This window comes from Solea senegalensis, linkage group LG5 (genome assembly GCF_019176455.1).
Source record: "Solea senegalensis isolate Sse05_10M linkage group LG5, IFAPA_SoseM_1, whole genome shotgun sequence".
Taxonomy (NCBI): Eukaryota; Metazoa; Chordata; class Actinopteri; order Pleuronectiformes; family Soleidae; genus Solea; species Solea senegalensis.
The window spans coordinates 3,070,442-3,093,445 of record NC_058025.1 but is presented as its reverse complement, the minus strand read 5'-3'; the positions used below and the strand labels follow the sequence as shown (position 1 = coordinate 3,093,445).

The window sequence follows — 23,004 nt, the reverse complement described above, 5'->3', positions numbered from 1 at the left end:
TTGTTTGACAAGTCTGACAAGTTTCTGAGAGCTAAAAGCATTGCAGACAACTTCCTCTGGCATTCCAGATTCTACCTTCCAGTACCTTGTACAAAGAATTTTTTCGAAAAGCACAATGTTGGGACTTTTCAGTAGAACTTTGGTAAGTAATTAAGACATTTTTTTTCACAGTGTAAATAGTGAGACGCTGAAGTAATAGATGCTTACAACCACCTATGCTGCTGATTAAATTCATGTTGTACACATTCAAGTTAGAAGGGGGTGTCTTTTCTTTAGTATAACTAATCCAGTTGGTCTGTGTGTCATCACATCATCAGTTTTGCAGTTTTAAACCAAAGATATTTATGTAGTGAAATGTGTGTTCTCACAAAACTATAAAAGCCAATAGGGATGTGTATACATGTATATATATACACTGTACAAAACCAAAAGCTTCAATCAGGTCCAGTAAAGTATGGGTGACGGTGGCTCTGTGGTCGGCTGAGTTGTCTTTTAACTAGAAGGTTTTGATTTCTATTCAAGGCTCTGCTGATCTACAAGCCAACATTTAAGACTTTGCATGTTCTCTCCCACACAAAATTCAGAATTAGGTTAATTGGATACCCTGTGTCGGGTGGATTGGATCCGAACTACATCTTGAATTACTGACAAAAAAATTGTATTTTGCTGACACACATTCTGGTTTGAAATGAAAACTTTAGACTGTTGTTACTTCATTTTTGGTTTAAATGGTAAAAAAGAGAGAGAAATAATCAAGTTTTGTTGTTGTTTTCACATTCACACACCTGTTTGAGATCTTTCTTCTATTCTATTCTTCAGGCAAAAGTGAGGACAGTGAAACCCACTAATATGATGACATTCAGTCACTGGTTGAAACCAGGAACTCAGGTTGGTTGCAGAGGCATTCATCAGCAGGACGGACTGCCCCGTCTGCCTGTTCCTTCACTGAAGCAGACCTGTGAGCGTTATCTCAAAATTCTGGAGCCCATTATGGGGATGGATGAGCTGAATGACACAAAAAAGGTGGTGACCGAGTTTCTGAAAGAAGGCGGGGTTGGAGAGAAACTACAGGAGGGCCTGGAGAAGAGAGCATGCGACACTGAGAACTGGGTGAGCTGCACTGCACCAACTGTACATATAATTACTGAGACATGGCATCTGTTTTATTTACTGTGGTCTGGTTCATTTTCTGTTTGCTGCATGTTACAAATTCACATAGCGGCATTGGGCATGTCACTATATGTTGCGACGCTCGGGTAAGTCAATCTTCAGGTGTAGCTGAACCATGCTGTTTGATTGGACTACTGTCTAGAGACTTGAACGGCTACAATTATAAAGCTCAATGTAGCTGCAGCTGCGAGACAGCCAGGCTGGATGTGGATGCTGAACTATGATCGACTGCATCTTCAGCGTAAAAAATTTTATTCGAATGGGGGACATACTGATTTCTTCTTCTTCTTTCGGCTTCCCCCTTTGGTGGTCGCCTTTGGCCTCCATCTTGCCCAATCTCTTGTGTCCTCTTCTGTTACACCAGCTGTCCTCATGTCCTCCTTCACAACATCCATCAACCTTATATATTTATGAACTGCTCTGATCTGTTCAATTATGTAATTACATATGTATATGTGACACTGAGTGTAACTGTTTATAGTTGACAGATTATTATGTTCAGAATGATTATCTGAACACTCGGGAACCTGCAGTGATTCACAGAAATCCTGTACAGGTCTGTCCCCGAAAGATCTTCAGGGATAAGCGTGAACAAATAAGGTGAGCATGAGGACTGCTGTTCCTGACAAGGTCAGTGTATTTGCCAGAAAAGGTCATAAAGAGGGGGCGACGCTCACTGTCTTTATTACCATATCAAAGTTACTGCTTTACTTGGAAGTAAACATACATAGACAATTTAACTCTGATTCCTGGTCTTAAACAATGCTCACAAAATGAGGAAAACCATTAATCCAATGTTTGTCTCAAAAAACGTATTTTGTAAATGGCAACAGTCTGGATCATACAGTTAAATCAGCACCACCAAGTTTGAAAACCTTAAAATCGAAGACAGTAACTCAACAAGTGTTTGTTCAATGCATGTGCAAAAGTGAGGATAATTCCTGTTACAAAGGCCGTCTCCCAGGTTGTGATTGAAGTGAGGGTTTCAATAGGAAGTAGCTGTGTTTTACACATGCATAGTCCAAATTGGGTTTCAGATGCGGGTCAGGTACTGACAACATGATTTTAGTGAGCACCACGCAACAGTAACTTGGACTGAGTGGACGGTCAGTTACGAATAACCTCTCTCTTTATAGGTTTGCTGCCGAGTTTATAGTTGCTCTGTTGAATTTAAAGACAACAATTGACAAGTGAGTATTGAACTTTTTTTCCCACAGAGAGTTACATTTTGTTTCATTCTTCTTCTGTGGTTTAATGTTACATAATACATCTGTTTATTCTTTCGGGTTCTCCCTTTGGTGGTCACCACAGTGAATCATTTTGCCTCCATCTTGTCCTATCCCTTGTGTTCTCTTCTGTAACTCCAACCACACCCATATCCTCCAATAATGTGACCAAAGCCATCTCATCCTGACTAATATGCAATGACTAATACAATGAAGAATAATGTATGTGTGACAGTGTTGTTGACTTTCTGTTTTACAGTGAGGAACTACCAGTTGACTACATGAGAGGGAAGCCACTGTGTATGAAGCAGTATGAGAAGGTGATGTCAAGCTGTTGTCCTCCTGGTCTGAAGACGGACACATTGGTATTCTATGGCAAGAGCTCCAACCCTCCCAAACACATCACTGTGGTTCACAACTGCCAGGTAAGTGACTCCTAATCACTGGCCCAAATCAAATAATTGCCGATGTCCTGGAATTCATTCACTGGCAGAGAACTATACCATTCCCCATTGGTGCTAATGGGAAGACATACTTGGAATAATGACTAGATATTCAAGATCTTATGAACAAATGTTTTTTTTTTGCTCTCGTGTGTCTCCTTGGATTCAGTTCTTTGTGCTGGACGTGTACAACAGTGATGAGATGCCGCTGACAGTTGGCCAACTCTGCGTTCAGCTGGAGAAGATTTGCAACTCATCGTCACTGACCAACATGGAGCCTGTGGGCATCCTCACTTCACAGCACCGTGACATCTGGGGCAAAACCTACTCTAACCTCATGAAGGGTGAGAACAACTCTGTTCTCATGAAAGTCCAACGTACAAATAGCAACCTGTTCTGTTCTTGTTGAAAGTGTCAGCAAGGAAAAGTGACCTGGTATTGTCAGGATGACAGCCCACCAGTACGTCAAACAATATAATAGCTAGAGTCAAACAAATATGACAATCACTTGTTTGGGGTTGGCGGTGCCACTTTTATGCATATGTCTCTTTGTTTTCAGTGCAAAAGACATGCTTCATGCTTGTCCTTGCTTTGTCCAGATAAGACCAACAAAGAATCGTTGTCAGCTGTTGAAAGCAGTATCTTCGCGGTGTGCTTGGATAGAGCGATGCCCCCAGTGCCTGATGACATGTACTGCAACAGCGTTATTCACCACATACTGCACGGTGGAGGAAGCCAATACAACAGTGGAAATCGTTGGTTCGACCAAGGGATTCAGGTGACATGCTTCATCAGAATTTGTAGATTTTGTTAATATTTTTTTTTTAAACAATATGTTCTTATTTGTTGTCTTTGTTAACCCAATGTCCTCATCCAACACTGCATGCGCTGTCCATGCGCACCCAACACGGTTCCAAAATTTCCCTGCACGTTGATGACACAATATGCGTCACGTACGTGGTGCATATCAGGGCCTTTAAAATTTCTGCTTGTTTTTTTGTCTCCTCTTTTGTCTTGTCTTTTGTTTTTAGGTAATTGTTGCAGAGGATGGAAGTTGCGGTCTAAATTTTATGCACACAAATATGGATGGAGAAGTCTCCAATAAGTTTATTGGCTATGCTATGGAATACATGTAAGCTGATCAAGAACAAATGTGATTCTCTAGGTGTGGGTATATTTGATTTGAAGTCTTCTTCATTGCTCAAGATGTTGTATCCCCTTGGTGATGAGCACAGGCAACTACTGACCTACAACAAGCATTAATGAGAGAGCAACTTATAAACTATGTACTATCTACATATCAAAAATATATTGCTATCATTTCAGATCTTTAAGTGCACATTCATTCCATATTTAATATTCAGAATGTTAATAATTTAAAGGAAAAGTTTACCCAAAAATGGTGAACTGACAATGTACTATTGCCTTTACCTTGTGTGTGGAAACAGGAAAAAGCTACAGACAACTCAGTCTTCCATGGAGGCTTTGCCCAATCCACAGAAACTGCACTTCAACATCACACCTGAGATAAAGAAGGACATCGAAGATGCCAAGCAGCACATTGACATGTGAGGGTAGTTTAAAGTAGAGATAAAAGAGGTACACAGACCATGTTCAGACCTGTTATTGAGATCAGGTCTCAGGCCCCCTTTACACCTGCCATTAGAATGAGTTTTCTGCAGTTAGTGCTTCATCACATACATTCACACCTGTGTCCACATTAAGATCTGATTGCTATCTAATCACAGTCATCCCCTACCATACATCACCACCCCCTCTTCAGCAAAGATTTTCAGCAGCAGACAACAACATCACGTCCTGTGTGCCCCCATATCAACAACAACGTTAGCCAGATGTAAAGTTGCACTATTGTATGGTGTCCTCTTTGCTTTTCGAAGCAGGGACGAACAAATTGACAAAAGCAGAGGAGACTGCGGAATTTTGTTGCCGCTTTCACGTTAACTGTGCTTGGAGCCGCCAACTTATTTCAGAGATGCATAATCACAGAAAAACTGATTTTAATGCCAGGTGTAAAGGGGGGCAGAGTGTTTTAATCACAAGTGGGTAGGCACATTTTTTTGCAGCAGATCACCTACTTTTTCTGTGTCAAGAAAATTCTCCCATTTTCTCTGCAGACTGATCCAAAACCTGAATGTGACATATACAATCTTTGAGCACTTTGGAAAAAATGCCATTAAGGCCTACAAGATGAGTCCTGATGGTTTCGTTCAAATGGCTGTACAGCTGGCCTACTACAGGTGAGGGGCTGAAAATGAATGTGGCAAGATTTTCACTCTTTACAGCTTTATAGTTTGTAAGTAAATCAAACAAAGCTCTGCATGTGAGTTTAATGTTATGTTTATCGAAAACATTTTGCTGTTGATGTCGTCATCAGGATGCACCTGCAGTGCTCTATTCAACTGGAATATGCCACCCTGCGTATGTTCAGACTGGGAAGAATTGCTACAATGAATTCAACTTCTACTGCCTCCGTTGCCTTTGTCAAGGCCTTTGATGATCCCAAAACAAAGGTTTGACCCATGCACCTCTCTCTTGGGGGCAGCAGCCTTAACAAGGTAATCCAGACAGTCCTCTCTCTGGGCACTTCTACCAGCTCCTCTGGGGGGATTCCAAGGCATTCCCAGGCCAGCTGAGAGATATAATCCCTCCAGCATGTCCTGGGTCATCCCCTGGGTCTCCTCCCAGAAGGACATAACTGAAACACCTCCACAGTGGAGGTGTCCAGGAGCCATCCTAACTAGATGCCTGAACCACCTCAGCTGGCTCCTCGACGTGGAGGAGCAGTGGTTCTACTCTGACCCTCCTCCCCGATGTCTGGGCTCCTCACCACATCTCTAAGGCTGAGCCCAGCTAACCTGTGGAGGAAGCTCATTTAGGCCACCTATATTCACAATCTTGTTCTTTTGGTCATTACCCAAAATGAACGCCCATAGATGAGGGTTAGCATGTACATCAAACGGTAAACCGAGAGCTTCGCCTTTCGGCTTAGCCCCGTTCCCCACAACAAACTGGTCCAGCATCACTGCAGAAGTTCCCCCGGTCCGCCTGTTGAACTCCCGTTCCATTTATCCCTCACTCATGAACAAGATCCCGAGTCATGACGTTGGTTTGTTTTTGAAAAAAAGAGGGCAGTTAAAGCCACATTCAATCACAAGAGGACACAGGAGAAACATCAAGGATGCATTGTAATGCCAGATGTGTACAGTTGAAAGACAAATAGAAGTTAAGTTTCAGTCAGAGCTTTTAGTGGATTTATGACAAGAGTGCTGTGATCCAACAGTGATAGAGTTCCTGGTTTTGGTCCTGTCTGCATGCTAATGGCACATTGGGGATGGATTTTCATAGCGGAACCAAAAATGAATGGGACGAAAAATGCCTAAGTAATAATAAAACACTACGGGAGGAGTTATAACACTCTTTCTTTTGTTTGTTTATTTCCTACAGATTTCAGAGAAGGCTGATTTATTGAGGAAAGCTATAACAGCCCACAGCTCTTTCACTGACATGGTGAGTTATCATTCACAGCACCATAGATATTTAGCTTTGCACAGAGGCTTATTATGACAATAGAATTCACTGATATGCAAGAAACAAAACTATCTGGGACTTTAAACTTATTGCATTTTGCCCAGGCAGCTGTAACATTATCTCAAAAGCCCTAAACTGTTGAGGCAAGGACTCCAATAGACCTTTGAAGGTATGACGTGGTATCCAACACAATGCCGTCACAGGTCATTAAAGTCCTTCATACTGCAAGAGAGGCCTCCATGGATCAGACTTGTTTTTGTTTTCCCAGTACATCCCACATATGCATGATTGGTTTGAGGTCTGGAAAATGTGAAGACAAAAAGTCATTGTTGTGGTCTATAAACAAATCTTGAATAAGTCAACAGGGAGTTTGGTTTCTATGAAGAGTTGTTCCATTGCTCCATGGTCCATTTCCAGATTAACGTTTTCAGCAGTTAAAGCTATGGTCACTCTTCTTTTGGGCTTGACAACATTGGCCAGCCTTCGCTCCCTCATAAACCTCATGTATCAGTGAGCCCATTAGGACTGCAGCTAACAACAACTTTGACAGTTGACTAATCACTGATTATTGAATCAATTAAATCGTCAGAAGACAACAGTGATATTATGTTGCTTTGCTGCGACAGTGAGCACATCATTACTACACCAAAGCATCTGAAAAGTATTTATGGTTCTGTACCATAGATGACAAAGTAAGAAACAAATCTACAGAGTTAGGCGGGGAGTAGTTATCTTGGAAGGTATGTATATATACAGTGTATACATATACAGTGTACACACACACACACGGTCTCAGAAACACAATTTTCTTCCTTTTTTTCATTTTTAATCAGGTAAGGAGTGGCCAGAACATTAATGAGCACTTGATGGGTCTTCACATGCAGGCTGTTGAGAAAAAAATCCCCCTCTCTGAAAAGATCTGGCCTGGTAAAGCCTACAACCTGGACATTTCAGCAACTCAGGTAAGAGCTGGGTATGAAACTATAAACACTACAAAAGGATAGAAGGACGGAGAGAAAGTAAATATTCTCAAAGAGCACTAATAATTAAACATATCACTTGTTGAATGCGACAACTGCAACATACATAGTCATCAGGTTAATTGGTAACAGGTGAGGTAAATGAGTGGTTATGAGGCCTGTCGGCCTTTCGCCAGCTATAGTTCATGATATCATTAAAATATTTACGGGAAATCTGTGCATTAAGGCCAAGGGGTGGAAGCCGCCATTGAATGTCAAGACCTTAAGTCGTCTTACATGAGAAATAGTCATACTACCACGTTCTTAAAGCATTTTATTTTTTCAAATGAAGTGTAAAATCTTCTTATAACATGACTAGTAAACATGACACCTTTTTGTTTGTGTCCAATAGAAGATTCTCTCTCCATTTATTACTAACCACTGAACTCTTCCCTTTCTTCTTAAAAATTAGGGGACATCCATGAATGGATTTTTAGGAACAGCTGGGCCTGAAAAAGCTGGCCAATACCACTTGATATACAATATAAAGGACGACCACATAAACTTAATAATGACCTACCTGCATTCTAATACCAACAAAGGAGATAATGTTGCACAGCTGAACCAGGCTTTGGTGGACACACTGCTGGACATGAGAACAATGCTTGATCTTCATACAGTCGACACCAAGACAAACGTAAAGCAATAGATTTGTACGGCCGTGAAAGAGGTTGTGCTTTTGCATTTTGTGACACTTTGGACATGAAGGTTTCCTTTTTTAACTTTTTAAGCACTAAAGTTTTCTGTTGTTTTGCCTTTGGAGATTCCTGTTCTACTCTGTAGTTTTGTCCCTTGAGTGCACCCCCTCTTCTTTAGCTGCCCTGATTATTCAGACCTTTTCTTCAAATCATTCACACACATTCCGTCCTCCTTCAGATTTTAGTTCGATAAAAGTCAGATTTTTATCGAACTAAGACAATACGTCACTTTTCTTAATGTCATGTAAACATGTTAGCCTGACTGAGATTGAGCTTGCTATTAAATGGCTCGAGGCAAATTAAACCTGACCAATCCTTTCTTCCTGTTTGCTTTCATCAAACATCCAGCTGTGTTGGGAAATAATAAAAAAAAAAATCTACCTTATTCATATTCCCATGTTACCTTGCAGGAATTAAAGGTGAGAGTTCCGGCACATTCTGTAGCAGAATCTGGCATTTTCTATGATAACTTGATACTAATCACAGAGAGATTATAAAACTTAACATAATATGGTACAATAAACCCGTTAAGCCTTAAAATGGATGCTTCTTCTACACTGTAAATTTGACAGAGTGAAAGTAACAATTTAATTTAACAAAGAGAGTACAAAGACAGTTGGGAGACGGGAGGAAAACTTAAAGAAGTGTCCTCACCTGACGTACACTTGAATATTTAACAAATTTTTTAACTCTGAACCATCGGAAAAGCTCTGAGGTGTATCTGCGTTTAGACAGCAATAAAGTCTGGAGAAACGTTTGTGTTTAAAGCATTTTTTAAGTTTTAAGTTTAACATCCTTTAATTTGTCCTTTAACTTGTCTGTTTGCATTCTGTGTGCTCCACCTTGTAACTCTCCTCTGCTTTAAAAACAGTTTTAATAGTTTCTCTGTAAAGCATTTTGGATTGCCTCAGTGTATGAAACGAGATACAAAAAATGAAAAAGAAAAAGGAAATTACCTCGCGTTAACTTGCTCAAGGAGATGCAAACGTACATAAAAGTCAGGTATTTGGTTTATTCCCCATTCTAAACACTTCATGTTTATCTACTTTATGCATTTCCATATCCCCAGAAGAGCAGTTTAACACGGTGTAATATGACAATGATATTATACTGTGCTTGTAAGTGCTGACGAGTCCTCTGTGGTTTTGTGCATTTTAATGACAAAGGGAAGAAAAAGTATCTTAATGGCACCATGCATTTGCAGGGAGTATGAATTTTCATTACACAAAACACACACACACACAGGTTTGTGCTGCATTCTGAACAGTCACAGATATAATACATTCACCCTACCCTTATATAACCATCACAACTAAATGCCTTAACCGAACCCTTTACTTAACATTTGCCTCGACCCAATTCTAAACCTAACCTAAACCTCAGTCTCCATGAGGACTACCGGTCCTGACAAGGACCTAAGAACACCGACACACACACTTTCTCCTTAGACCTCAGTGGTCTGTCACCATTTCACAAGGAGCTGTAAAGTTTGCTGTGCCCTTTTAATATGAGAAGGAACAATCTCAAAGTGACACGTGCATTGTATTTATTCATATTCCCCCCCTTGTTCTCATTTGCAACACTCACACCTATTGAGAAATTGCTCTCTTACAACTGAAGAGAAATCACAGTAGTGAAAAAAAAAATAAGAAAGAAATAAAGAAAACCTGAACGCTTATCAAGGACAAGGTTAGGTAAACACGAGCGTGAACCGAAAACGTGGGCAGAGGAAGAAGCGAACACTGGCAGGAGGCAGTGACACCACCGCGAGCAAACAAGATGTCGGCGGAAGAGCTCTTTAATCTCTGACTGGATGACCTGAGGTAAAATTGACAAGGTTTCTAATCTGCAGAGGCACCGGGCGGCATCGCAGTTAGAGATCATAACAAATGGGCATGGGATAAGGAAGAGCACGCGCAGCATGAGGAAAGCTTCTGCAGCTTCTGTCAAGATAAACAAGATATCAATCTCATGAAGGCTACATTTGAGCTCAAATCGGGTGTTTTAATAACCAGATCATGTGACGCCACACATCAGACATGCACAAGGTCACATTTTCTTTAATATGTCACGCATAATGTCAAACGTGTTGTGCTGTCGGTCGGGAGAAGTTGAAATATTTGAAATTATATCTCGCATTGACAGCCTACTCACAATCTTAGAAACTCTAGAGGATTCGCGATCATCTGGAAATCCCGTCACTCACACTTGGAACGTACGGACACATAGTCAGGCTACTAAAGCCAAACAAATGATGTTGTAAAGTAAATATACACATAAAATGTGTTGTATATTGAATTTCTGCCAATAAAGTGTACATTTTACAGACTGGACCTTTGAACGCGGTTGGTCTTTTGAGGACATTTCAAATAATTTAGTGGAAAGTGGAACAAAACACAACAATTCACAAGTTTGTTTGCTGAATTATCACTCGCTGGTTCTTCTGGCATCAGGCCGTATACTGAAATGGTTCAAGGTTCAGAGTTCTCCTTTATTGAAATCCAATCTCCTCAGTCCCACCCAAGTCTTCCCCTCCCCTAGTTTCTTCACTACTCCACTACTACCTTCATCAAATAATAATGATAATTTACAAGAGGCTGCACACCCACAGTCCAAAGATCAGATCCACATCTTCTCAGTCTCACCTTCTTCTCCCCTCTCCTCTTCATCACAGTTCAAACTTCTCCGCCTGACCACCCTCTCGTCTCCTCAGTCTCACCCCCTTCTCATCCTCCCATCTCCCAGCCTCCTCCCTCTTGTCCCTCTTTCATGTCCCTTCTCCTCTTGTGTCATGAAATAGACATTTTATGAAATGTCTAGTGATACTTCTACAAATTTGGCTTCTTCTAAACAAACTCAATCGCCCTCACATTGAGCTCAGTGTTGTGGTCAAAAGGATTTTATAATAAGATGTTTGTTGCTTTTCTTCAGGCCATGTTTCATGTTCCCACTCAGGCAGATCTGCAATTTTTCCTCTCGACTCTGACAGCATTTGTCGGGGCGGCATTTTTTCTGACCTTGGCAGAAGTAGAGAAGCAGATGAAATCGGATAAGTGTTGAACAAAAGTACAAAAGTACAAAAGTACATTTCCATGACAACTGGATAACTGGATTGTTTGCTGAGCGAGATTATGTGATATGTGTCGGAAGCTCCAGATCAGCTGTGGTACAACTAACACAATTAACTCCAGCCAGAACAAGGTTTTAGAGACGAGTGAAGTGATACGTTTGACATGACCCACATGGAACCGTTTGCCAAAGCATCAAATTCCAACTTTGTTTCTCTGTACAGAATGTGCAAATGCAAACAAATAAAAGTAAATGGCAAATTTGATCAAATCTAACATAAAGCCTTAATGCTTAGGGAAAGTTGCTTAATAAACCTACAAACAACAAAGCACTGGATGACATGTCATGTGACACCAATTTAAAGCTGTCAAGAATTCACAGTGCACTTTAAAATCCACAGAGATTGAATAGGAAGCCTTGATGGTTGGGGAAAGTTGCTTATAATATACTTGCAGACAACAGAGCTCTGCTTGCCATGTCATGTCATGTGGCACATCGCCATGTTGGCAGGAAAAAGCTTCTGCAAAAAAAAACAGTGGCCACAGTGCCAATTTAAAGCCATCAGAGTTCAGAGCACACTTTACATCCACAGAGATCGAGCAATATATCGCAACACTTGCCTACTCACTACTGCCCCCTAGTGCCTTTCACAAGTATGGAAACGGTCAGAGCAGACATTATTCCAGACCTGTATCCTGATAAACTGTCCTTCATCGTACTCCGCTGAATGCAAACACATCACAATAGAATCATGTAAAATAAATGAGATTTTCAATTAAGTTAATTATAGGAATGTTCTGCCGTTTCCTAGTCCCTGACAATTTTTGTCATCCTGGTGCACGACATCTATCCAAGCATCTTCACTTTTTATGAAAACAGCCAGAGAAGAAAAGAGTTGCCAGACATATTGCTTGGTATTTTTGCTGCCGGTTATTAGGGCTGCAATCATGACTCGGTTAAAATGTTTGAGTGCTTTTACAATAATTACAAGCAGTTTTTCTGATTTTTCAGCTTCTTAAATGTGAATATTTTCTGGTTTCTTCGCTACATATGACAAGAAAATCTATAAAACTGAATCATTTTGTGTTGTGGGCAAAACACACTTAAGATTTCAGATCACATTTTACAGCGCAAACATGAGAACGTCCGGTGTTTTGTTTGAAGCCTGTAAATCTGACCAAAAGTGTTGATATCGCACAGAATGTTTTTTTTTTCCTTCCACTACAAAAACAAGTCTAATGAACTCCGTTCTCATTTGATGCCAAAACACTGCATGCACTGCAATTACAAAAATAGTACCAATTATTTTCTGTACAAACGTGTGTTTAAGTGTGAGCAAACATAAAAAAAACATTAAAGTTTTAAAATAACTATAAAACAAAGACTGCAACATCAGCTTAGGGATTTAGAAAAGGAATTTAGAAAACCATTGACATGTTTGTTCGTAGAGAGACAATTTACGAATAAATAATTGCATTAAAACCCGATCACAGCGACTATTTTAGAAACATTAATTCCCTCCCTGACAGGTATTAATGCAAGTGACGAGAATCTGAACTGATTTAAAGTCTTTGACGATTATTTGGCAATAGCAGCTGTGTTTTACGGTCTATCTATGTGCAAATGGGAACACAATTTACTAAATAGATATTATATTCTATCCAATTGAGCTGAAACTAGTGACAGAGACCATTAACTTGTCACAAAAACGTTTAAATATATTGTAAATAAAGGAAGTAGAAGCTCATTTTCCCACTGACTTCCGTTCAAGAGTCGCCCCCCCTGGTGGCAATTCAATATATTCTTACTTCCAGGTTGTCCTCATCTGTGAAAACGGAAGACTACATCCACTTAACAACTTGATTTATGGAGAAAATAAGAACAATCAATAGTTGCAGCTCTGCCTAGGTGTCATGCGTACCTAATAAAAAGGCCATTGAGTGCGTGTGTGTGTGTGTTGGGTGATTCTTAAAGAAGGAAACGGAGAATTAGCTGTCTCCATTATTCTCCGTCTGATTGTCTCATGTCTAAATTCACTGTGCCACGTCTTTTCCTGATCCACTAATCGATACTTACCATGTCTTAATGGGACCTGCGTCCGTCCCATTCCCCTGTCCCCCCCAGTGACCGACAGCAGCCGTGTCTCTTCCAGGCCATTACATGCTGTAATTGTTTCTTTATAGTCCTCCCACCGCAGCGGCAGTCTTACCTTCATTTGGCCTGATGTCACCCTCCGGACCAACAGAGGACATAAGGCTGGATCAATCAGCTCGGCCACAAAGCCCCCCAACAGTCTTTTATGGCTCACACATAATTCACTCCTTACATGTCACGCTGACTAACTGGACGCTTTCCCACAAATAAAGAAGTGAGGGAAAGGGATCAGACGAGAAAACGAATGCAGAGCAATGAGAACTCCCCAGAGTGAAAAATCAAAAATGATCAGCTCAATTTGGAGCCTCACAGTGTCGTCATACTTTGATGTAGAGACGAGGTTGGAACTTTAAATGGGACACAAGACATGAGACTTTTCTCACCTAAGACAAAGTTTTGATATCTATTACGTTTTTTACGCAATCACAGTTAAAGCGTTGCTATGGTTGTTGTCTAACCCTGGGTGCTGTTTTCATTTTCATATGACTAATGGGAGCGAGTTCTGGTCAAACCGCCCATTGACGCCCAACTCTGCTCTGGAGTTGTAAAATGAAAATGAAGGTGATTTTAAAACCGGTTTTTCACAAATTTAAATGTGGGAGCTGCTGAAAGCCTCCTGACATCCACAAACCAAAAACTAACCAGTATCACCAACCGTTCTTGAAATACGAGAACTTTAAAACACGTTGCTCTCTCTGTTTTTCACCGGTTTTGAGGGGAGGGGTGAAGTGGGCAGGGGGAGGGGCTTGTGCAACCAGCTGCAAAAGCCAGTCAAGTTGTAAAGGTTCAATCCAACCCAAATCAGCAGCAAGAAGCAGGCACGATCAAAATTTCACAGCAGAATTTTCTAGTTTAGGTTACGAAAGCGTCTATATTTCGTCTGTGATTGTAGCACAAACATAAGCTGTGAAAACACTGGAGTTTGGTGGATTTAGTCTCCCATCAGCACTGTTGACATTTAGCTAGCAAAGAAATAAATAAATAAATAAATATGGAGCCATTCTGGGGAAAGACAAGCGAGGGAAGGCAAACACCGTGTCTAAGCCCGGTTTAGATCTTGACGGGCTGCACTGCACTTGACAGGTACAAGCCTACAGCTCTCACCTCCCATTTGCTGTCCTGGGTTTTCCTCTTGAGCTGGATGTTCCAGTTCTCGGTGTCCACCTCAGCGCAGTGAGGGATGGTCATGGCCACTGGGCAGAAGAGGTCCAGGCCCGGAGGACCGTATGTCACCTCTGGGCCGAGGAGGATTTCACAGCCTTCCAGCGTTTGCACACTAAACACACATCACGACACACAGACAGGGAGAATAATGCAGAGTGTAAGAGATACAAGAAATTAAGCAGGGAAAAGATGACCCTGACCCGGCTAGCTTTCTTTTTTACCCCTGCAATGAAAATGGATGACCCACTCCTGGGTCAAATGACTGCTATAGATGCAGGTTTTTATTGGCTGTGGCTCAGATTGGCAGCACTGTGAACACGACACCCGGGTACGAGCGTTCATTTCATTCCCCTTTTACTTTTATTTTGGCAGTTTAGTTGCAGAGTCTGCACCTTTTTCCTAGCGTGGTGTTATGATACGAACAAATCAATAGGTTTAAAAGAGAGACTGGAGAGAAAGATACAATAAAAAAAAACCACTGCAAGATTTTCAGTAATTTGTTGGACTTCCTCTACAAATGTGCTGTAAACAATCAAAGCTGTGAACTCAGAGCTAAAAACAGAAAGAAAAACTCCTCTACTGGCAGGGAGAGAGGAGTATATCATCCTTTTTTAGCGGCTTTACCCTCATTTAATGAAAAACATCTGCACATATTCATTAACTTTAATATAAAACCGATATAAAGTTAGTGGTAAGCATAGACTGGTGCAGGGGTGGTGCATCTTTCATGAAAATGGCCACAATTAAGTAAAACTATGCACTTAACTGAATTGAACAACTCACTGTTTCAAAATAAAAGCCTTGCTTAAAAGTTACAAAAATTGAAACTGTGGTGAAAGATCTTTTATTTATTTATTTTTTTAGAAACCCTGATTGTGATGAACACTACTTCTATTTAAAAACAGCTGCAAAAATTCTATCACAACACCCTTTAGCCTAAATTTAAAAAAAAAAATAAAAATGTTCTAAAGTTCAAGCCTTTGCAACCATGGTAACCACAGATTCTTTTTCTGTGAACAATGTGTGGCACACATTGAAAAAAAAAGGGTGAAACCTTGACTCCTCTAAAGCAGCAAACTGTGAAAACGTGTGAAAATATGCTTTATCTGCATATATGGGCGGGGCTTGCAAAAAAAAGTTGCTGCTGAAAGACATGGTGTACTTTTTTTGACCGTTGCTTTTCTCTTTTAACGCAGAATAACAGGTTAAAGTGAACGGCTTTAACGAGTTCGGCACTCTTCTGTTGGTGTTTTGAGTTTTGGTGTGTGACAAAAATAAAGTCCCTCCAGCAGCAGCAGCCGCTCGGTGACGTCGTGCCCGGCGTTGTACGTGGCGGCATTGTTCTTGCTCCGAGCGGCGGCTGTTTGATCTTCACGTGACGCCACTTATTCAGCATTTTCGTATTTATAATTTGCTCCAGCACGGGTGAAGAAAGTCACTGTAATTTCCTGGCGAGCTATACCGTCCTCATTAAAAGAGTGTTTGGCGCTCAAGTTGGATTTGAGGGGAGGAAAAAAGAAAGGGGGCAGAAAGGAGCATGAAAGTGTTGCTTTGTTCAGATAGTCTTCCTTGAATGATTACGAATTATGTGGTCGCCATGGACGCAGCAGCTTGGATGTACAGTTTGCCACAAAACGGCGTGAAATAAGTGGGTTGAGATTGAAGATTGTAGAGGATTGACGTACGATACAACACTGTCAAACTGCGTATGGCTTTATTTATTGTTCTATAGTGAGGATTGTTTGAAAAAGACCAAAAAACTGTGGATCAGCCAAATCTTCTGAACCTTTGCGGCACTTTTTTAAGACAAAGACCCTTTGTAGCCCAATTAAAAACAACATGTAATGAGGAAAAATGTGCTTATATGCTTAAGAAAAGCCAGTAAAAGACATGTCAGACAAATCAACTTTGTTCCACTTTGGTCCACATTCAAATACACTATATGGACAAAAGTATCCAGATGCCTGACCATTGCGTATTATATACAGTACTACAGTAAAGTACTGTATATGTACAGTACTTTAATATGGAGTTGGTCCCTCTTTTGCAGCTATAACAGCTTCTTGGAAGACTTTCCTCAAGGTTCTGAAGTGTTTCTGTGTGAATTTGTGTCCATTTATTCTGTAGAGCATTGATGACGTCAAACAAGAAGAGCTGGCCCACAATCTCTGGTGGTTTTCACACCTAATGGTCTCCGCTATAGACTCGGTTCCATTGGGGGTTGCAACCTTCAGCCGGTCCGAGTTTGCTTTCACACTTTCGCGCTTAAGTGAAATGAACCGAACCTTTTGAATAACGTGTTCCCCTCCTTGCCTGAGGCGGCGCTGCATCAAGAATTACTGAGGGAGAAGACGAGGCAAATTAATGAACAAGAAAACTTGTTCATCTGTTGGTTAATGCAGGACAACTTCTAACTTCCGCCACATAAGAGCATCAAATCATTCTACATGCTCATGTTTTGGTTGTGTTTACCCACAATGCCCTGCGTTGTAGTGCGCTTCCTGCAGCGAATTGACGGACAATTAATGGCGTGTTCACATCGGATGCAACGCAAATTTATTGCACAATCACGACTTTACACACAAAGTCGATGCACAGATGCGATTGGTGCAACGCGAAAAATCGCGCCCATCGCATCTACCGCTCCAGTTGAAATATTTCAACTTTTGTGAAAAATCGCAAATTCTCCGAATTGCGTCACATCGACAAAAAAGACACAGTGTGGCAAAGTGTCAGTGAAGAGGTTGGAGCCATGTAGCATAGCAGCCCCGGTTAGCACGGCGATCAAGTTTAAAAGGTTTGTGTGTGTATGTGTGTGTGTGTGTGGTGACATTCCAAGTAAATTTAGTTCATCTATAAATGTCTGTAGCTGCGATTGTCCTTCATTGGAGATAAGGGACCGTGAGTTCAATACTTGACAAGTGTTGCCAAATACTTAAGTCCATACAGTGTATCTCAATATTGAATTGCAAATATGTGACTTATTCCTCATATAACCAACTATTCTGTACCGACTTGATGGACTGGCATTAAAGCACAGTGGTCACGTAGAGGCTGAATCCGTGCACTTTTGCTGAACCTTTTAAGATTTTCTCTCGCCCCACTTTTCTTTCTTTTATGACCAAAGAACCTGTAAAACTAATGCGATTCCATTCAGGCACAGCAGCACTTTGTGTTTAGTGCTAATTAGGGAATGTTAGTATGCAGACATTAGGGACGACAGCCTTGGAGCGGTTAGTGTGACACTTAAACTTGATAAATTGTTAATTTATTGATTCATTTTTGACTGAAAGCCCAGCAAAAGAAAGAGAAATCAGAAATTTTGGGGGAAAAAAATTGTAAGAATGAAGTGCTCACACAACTGTAGCAAATATGAACGTGGAAGCTGATGCCCCAGGCACGTTGTCCAGTCTTATACGCTCACACATTCTGAGCCGCGTTCACAAGTTCTCAAAATGGCCACGAGGTAAAGAACATTTTCTTTCAGTACATTTTAAAAAGAATATGTGTGTTTGTACCCTTGGGATGGAAATACAGGTACAAATTTGTTTCTTCTTTCGATCGAAATTGACTTTGTTCGATACATGTCTGGCGTCTCCAAGCACAATATTGCACAGAAATGTTCTCAGGTATCGTTTTTTGTAGCATTTTTATTCATCTGTATTGCTTAAAATCCTCTTCACACCCCTATTGTAACCAATTCATTCATCCAATGTCACAGAAATAAAGAAATTCAATCACCTGTGGAATGGACAGGCCTGTAAAAACCAAGCTCCACCCCTAGAGGGGTATACGCCCCCTCTTCGTGCACGACAGAGTTTATGCTAGCGACAGAAAAGGTGCAAACAATGGCATGGTGGCTCTGTTTCTACTGGGCATAGTGTCCAAGTATCTGAAAAACACGTAACTGTTTCTCCAGGGTCTCCAACCGTACCTTTAATTCCCACCCTCATTGTTTGAAAATTCATTTGTGATGCAAGGTTTGTTTCCTCTCTTCTATTCAGGATCTGTCACACAGCACAGCAACCTCACCCATTACTTTTAGTGTCTCTTATTTCAGTCAGTTTCTCCGTGCGTGAGAAAGTCCTCCATCCCCAACATCGTTGAGCCTGATTACGCAGAGTGTGGGCACAGAGCAGATCACTCTGCTCCTCGAGACGCCTGCTGCAGCTCGGCTCTGAGAGTCTGCCGGTGAGGAGCGCTCAAGGCCGTCTCTCTCTCTCTCTCCTTTTTTTAAAAATTCTACTTGTCATCACGATGAAGGGCTCTACTTGGCTCTAGACTCTTTAAGCCCGTGGATGAGGTGCATTATTTAAGGAGAGCGATGACTCACTCCTCGGGGAGTCCGGGGGGGGTTAGGGGGAAAGGGAGAGGCTTGAACTTGTCTAATAAATGTATGAATTAGCACGCTCCATTAGCATCGCCTTTATTTACTTGTAGTCGCCCACCTGTTCATCCCACTGTGCTTTGATCCATTTTCACTTAATGGAGGCTCTTTATGTGGAGCGCGGATATACATTTGTCAAACAGGAAGCATCTGGAGGTTAAAGCGGCAGTACGTTTAGATTTACTTTTCGATGTGGTTATTTCTGCCTCGACTCCTCTGTTAAATATTGAGATTTTAGACATTTCCCTGGTAATTGTTGGAGAATAACCCATGTTTTTAGGATTATTAAATCTTTTTAACTGATCTACAGTTCGGCTTGATTGTTGTGTCAAGAAGCATCCGGCAGAAAAATCTCTGCCAAATCAAGTGTGGCGACCCCGAGAGAGTGAGAAGCCGGAAAAATAAAATAAAATAAAATAATAACGATAACAATTCTGCCTCTGTTTGTTCTTCCTGAACAGAAACGATGATGTAACATTTTTTTCACACTGCATGTAAATGCACTGAAGTGCTGCGGAGCGTCTGTGCAGCTCCTGCTGTTTCCCATTAACTTTGCTCCAGAAAATCTTAAAAGATACAATTAAATACTCAAACACACGCCAGGACTTTTCATCCGTTGGTCCCGCAGGTGTTTGATAACAAAACTTTGCTTAAAAACAATTAACGGTGTCAGGAGACTGAAACTCTCGAGTGCTTTTACTTTGAAACGAGAACAGGAAGTGTTGATATTTCCAAAACAACGACATAAATTAATTCATTTATTTAAAACTGTAAAAAGGATTGATTTACAATACCACCCCGATGGCCCTATTTTAATGCCACTTCACGTCTCGTTCCAGACCTAGGCGCGCCGTCACCCACTTGAGCAGGAGAATGAGTGCGTGCAACAATGCTAATCACTTGAAACAAATCAATATGATATGCAGGCATGTACCTTTGAGAGCAATATTCAGAAAACTTCAGAATATCTGACTGAGTCACGCGCTTGTACAATAGGTTGTGATTATATTGTGCAAAACAGCCAGAAGCAACTTTTTAATCCTGAAAATCATCTGCTTAACATTTACACATTTCATGAAGGAAGCCACTGTTCCACCATTATCGTGCGATAATCTCCCATCATCCATCGAGAAAACATCTAACTTTATCACCTATTGAACTGCTTTTAATGCAAATATCTAACTAGCCAATGACATTTGTATGGTTTATCCTCCTGAACAAACCAAGTTTCAGACACAGTCTCTTCAGCGTCCTAATACTTATCACCACACCGTGTTTATGAGCCACAAGAGAGAGAATATATAGCCGAATATTATCACTAATACCGCTTAATCGACGCGTCTGTAGAGGCAGCCATGGCCATCGACTATAGTACTTTGATATTTTCTAAATTAATTTATTTTTATGCCTTTTTCTTTTTTTTTGGCTGGCCCTAATACTCCTTCGTACAAAGAAACATGGAGAGACTCCAAAATAATTATGTTTTATTTATTTTCTGGCTCTTTTATGGTGAATATCGACTTTTTGAGGGTTCGGTGTTAAAGGGTTAATTTCTGAACTGAGAATTAAGCCTTTTTTTGGGCATGATTTCCTTATTATCTGTAACTGCAGTACTTTCATCACCCAACGGGTGGCCATGACCCACAAGGCATTGAAATCACCGATGTAAAACACAACATGAAGACTCACATGTGACACGGCCTGACACTACCTCCAATTCTGAAGATGACACATTTAATCATCTGTCTGAGGACAGGATCAGTACGATGTGTAATCTCGTTCTCGGCTCCATCCTTATCTACATATTTTAGTTTGCACCAGGCACTGATTGGCTTCTTACTGGCCAGAAAACAGGAGCTTTCTCTTTAAAGTCAACCTTGAATCTATAGCTCAGTCCGTACAATAACATGTTCTCCCTCCAACTGTGCTTTCAATTATAGATTTTCTTTTTTTTTTTACGATGTTGTGGTTCAAATGTTGTTTTGAAAGCAGTTCCCATATGTACACGACGTACATTATTACAGTTTGTGCACAGGGCTCATCGCCGTCGCCTCTCTGGCTCTTTGTTACGACGGTAATGAGTGAATCTGGGAGAACCCGAGACTCAATCGTTCACCCTCCGCTGACTCTCCTTCCCCGTTTTGATGAAGTCAATACAGAGCCGAGATGAGTGTGTGTGGATGTTAGCCCAATCATGCGTCTATTTGAGCAGAAAATGGAAAAAGATGATAACCGTGCAGGAAAGATCGATGGCCAGTTTTTGCTTCCTATCCCTTTAGAACAAACTTTGAATGTTCACGTTTAAAAAAAAAAACCAACAACCTTGTTCCGTTTTAAAAGACATTGCTGATGTTGGCCCCGGGCTGCGGTGTTAATTGACGGCGGGCAGGTGGCCCTCGTGTTTACACTTTGTTTAATCTAATTTAGTATCATGAATTATGAAACCACTGTCAGGCTCATGCACCAGAATCTAATGGGCGGAATGCATAACAATCTCAGTCAGGCACATTTTTATTCTGGACCCACGACAAGTGTCTCCCTCTCTGTCATCGCAATCAAGTCCACTGTGTAATTTTTGGCACCGCGAGCCAAAGGCTAATGCTCGATTTTTTTCCAACGTTGTAAAATTTTCATGCTTCTGGATGAATCCAAAATGCTTTTAAACGACTTTCCTGAGGCGAAAATCTCGACACGCTGGACATGCTTGTCAACGCAAATATCTAGTCAGCCGATCACATGACACTGACTCTGTGGATGGTCAAAAACAGTATCAGAGTGATGAAGAAAGGCGATTTAAGCGACTTAGAAATGTGGCATAGAGCGTTTCAGAAAGTGATCTTCTGGGATTTCCACACACAAACATCTCAGAGTTTACAGAGAATGGCGTGAAAGAGATAAAACATCCAGTTCCCTGGGAGGAAAAGTGGCTTTTTGGTGCCAAAGGAGGAGTTGAGAGGAGAATGACCTGAGAGAAAGGTAAGAGTAACCTTTCGCACCAAGGTACTGTATGAATATGATCATCTCTGAATGCACAACATGTTGGGCCTTGAGCTACAGCAGCCGATATTTTCCATCATCAAGAACATCAAGCAGTCAAGTTTGTCCGTGCAGACAGAGGATGTGATACTTTAGGAAAATTATGGTGTCACATTCCCAGCTCTCTCTTGTTGCGCTGTCTTTCCTTGTCTTATGTTTGGAGATTGTTTAAGAATTTTATCAACTACTGTCTATGAATGACTGAAAAATGTCATGAAATAATAATAATGATAATAATAGCAAATCAGAATCATGGTCAGGGTTATGGGATAGAGGAAGCGAGTCCTTGTCGAGATCGCAAATGCATGCCTTTCATAGGGACCCCGCCCCCTTGTCCCAAGACCACTGATCATGGACCTAGAGGCGTTTGTGGTGCTTCCTGAAAGTTTGTCCGTTCCCTTCTTCACCTTTTACCCTAAACTGTCCAATCTCTATCTGGAGGACTAAAAGAAAATGGAATAAATACATTTTTATATTTTTATTTATCAAAGTGAAAGAATCATTGAGTAAGAAATCTTGGATTGTGTGTCTAAGGCTCGGGAGAGGTCATAGTTAGGGTCAGGTTTAGGTCACGTTGCCGCAAACTGCAAGAGCGGGCACAGAAATGTCGATAGGGTGAACTTCAACACATTTAACGTCACTTTCACCACAGTTCTGCCCCTCTGTTGCCTTCTGCAGACAGACCCTTCTCACAGCAGCAGCGATAGGACCACACCTGGTGCCACGTCTGACACTTTATGAGACCTCCTGTGTACCCAATAAAGTGGCAGATGAGTGGCTATTTATTTATACACACACAGCACGCACACCACTGCTGTGCACCTCGGTGTTTTAGTTTGTCCCATCTGCTGGCCAAGAAGGAGGTGGGGTTTAATGACCTCTAATGTTTCCACCCTCGTCGGTGGTGGTTCATGCGAGAGTGACACTGTTTTCATCATATAAGACCTTGTCCAACTATAGAATCAGCAAAAATAAACATGCACGCAATGATATTTTCTCACATAGCATCTACTGCTTTATCCTCGACATGAGGGTCGCAGGGGGCCACTGGGGCCAATCAAAGCTGATATGGGGCGAAAGGCGGGGTCA

At 41.2% G+C, this 23,004-nt stretch overlaps 2 protein-coding genes across 2 annotated transcripts in view; one reads left to right on the top strand and one right to left on the bottom strand.

Moving 5' to 3' along the window:
• The first annotated feature begins 81 nt into the window (after nt 1-81).
• Nucleotides 82-8,414, top strand: LOC122769391 (carnitine O-acetyltransferase-like). Its single transcript, XM_044025907.1, has 14 exons — nt 82-142; nt 820-1,110; nt 1,652-1,770; nt 2,307-2,360; nt 2,656-2,821; nt 3,009-3,183; nt 3,439-3,617; nt 3,871-3,971; nt 4,288-4,407; nt 4,975-5,097; nt 5,235-5,370; nt 6,305-6,367; nt 7,222-7,350; nt 7,820-8,414. The coding sequence occupies exons 1-14, from the start codon at nt 116-118 to the stop codon at nt 8,054-8,056; spliced, it is 1,920 nt and encodes a 639-aa protein (XP_043881842.1). The 5' UTR covers nt 82-115; the 3' UTR covers nt 8,057-8,414.
• A 2,459-nt stretch (nt 8,415-10,873) lies between these two features.
• Nucleotides 10,874-23,004, bottom strand: part of LOC122769414 (netrin receptor UNC5D-like) — an 87,451-nt gene continuing 75,320 nt past the window's right edge. The window contains exons 11-12 of the mRNA XM_044025934.1: nt 14,433-14,604; nt 10,874-11,122 (exon numbers count right to left, since the gene is read on the bottom strand). Coding sequence (XP_043881869.1) covers nt 11,057-11,122; nt 14,433-14,604 — 238 coding nt within the window. The 3' untranslated portion in view covers nt 10,874-11,056. The remainder of the gene's footprint in view (nt 11,123-14,432; nt 14,605-23,004) is intronic.

Excerpts from the sequence above, each read along its gene's own strand:
- LOC122769391 (XM_044025907.1), top strand. The coding sequence starts at position 116 with ATGTTGGGACTTTTCAGTAGAACTTTG. Across the intron at positions 143-819 it reads GACTTTTCAGTAGAACTTTG|GCAAAAGTGAGGACAGTGAA; the intron begins GTAAGTAATTAA and ends TCTATTCTTCAG. Across the intron at positions 5,098-5,234 it reads GTACAGCTGGCCTACTACAG|GATGCACCTGCAGTGCTCTA; the intron begins GTGAGGGGCTGA and ends TGTCGTCATCAG.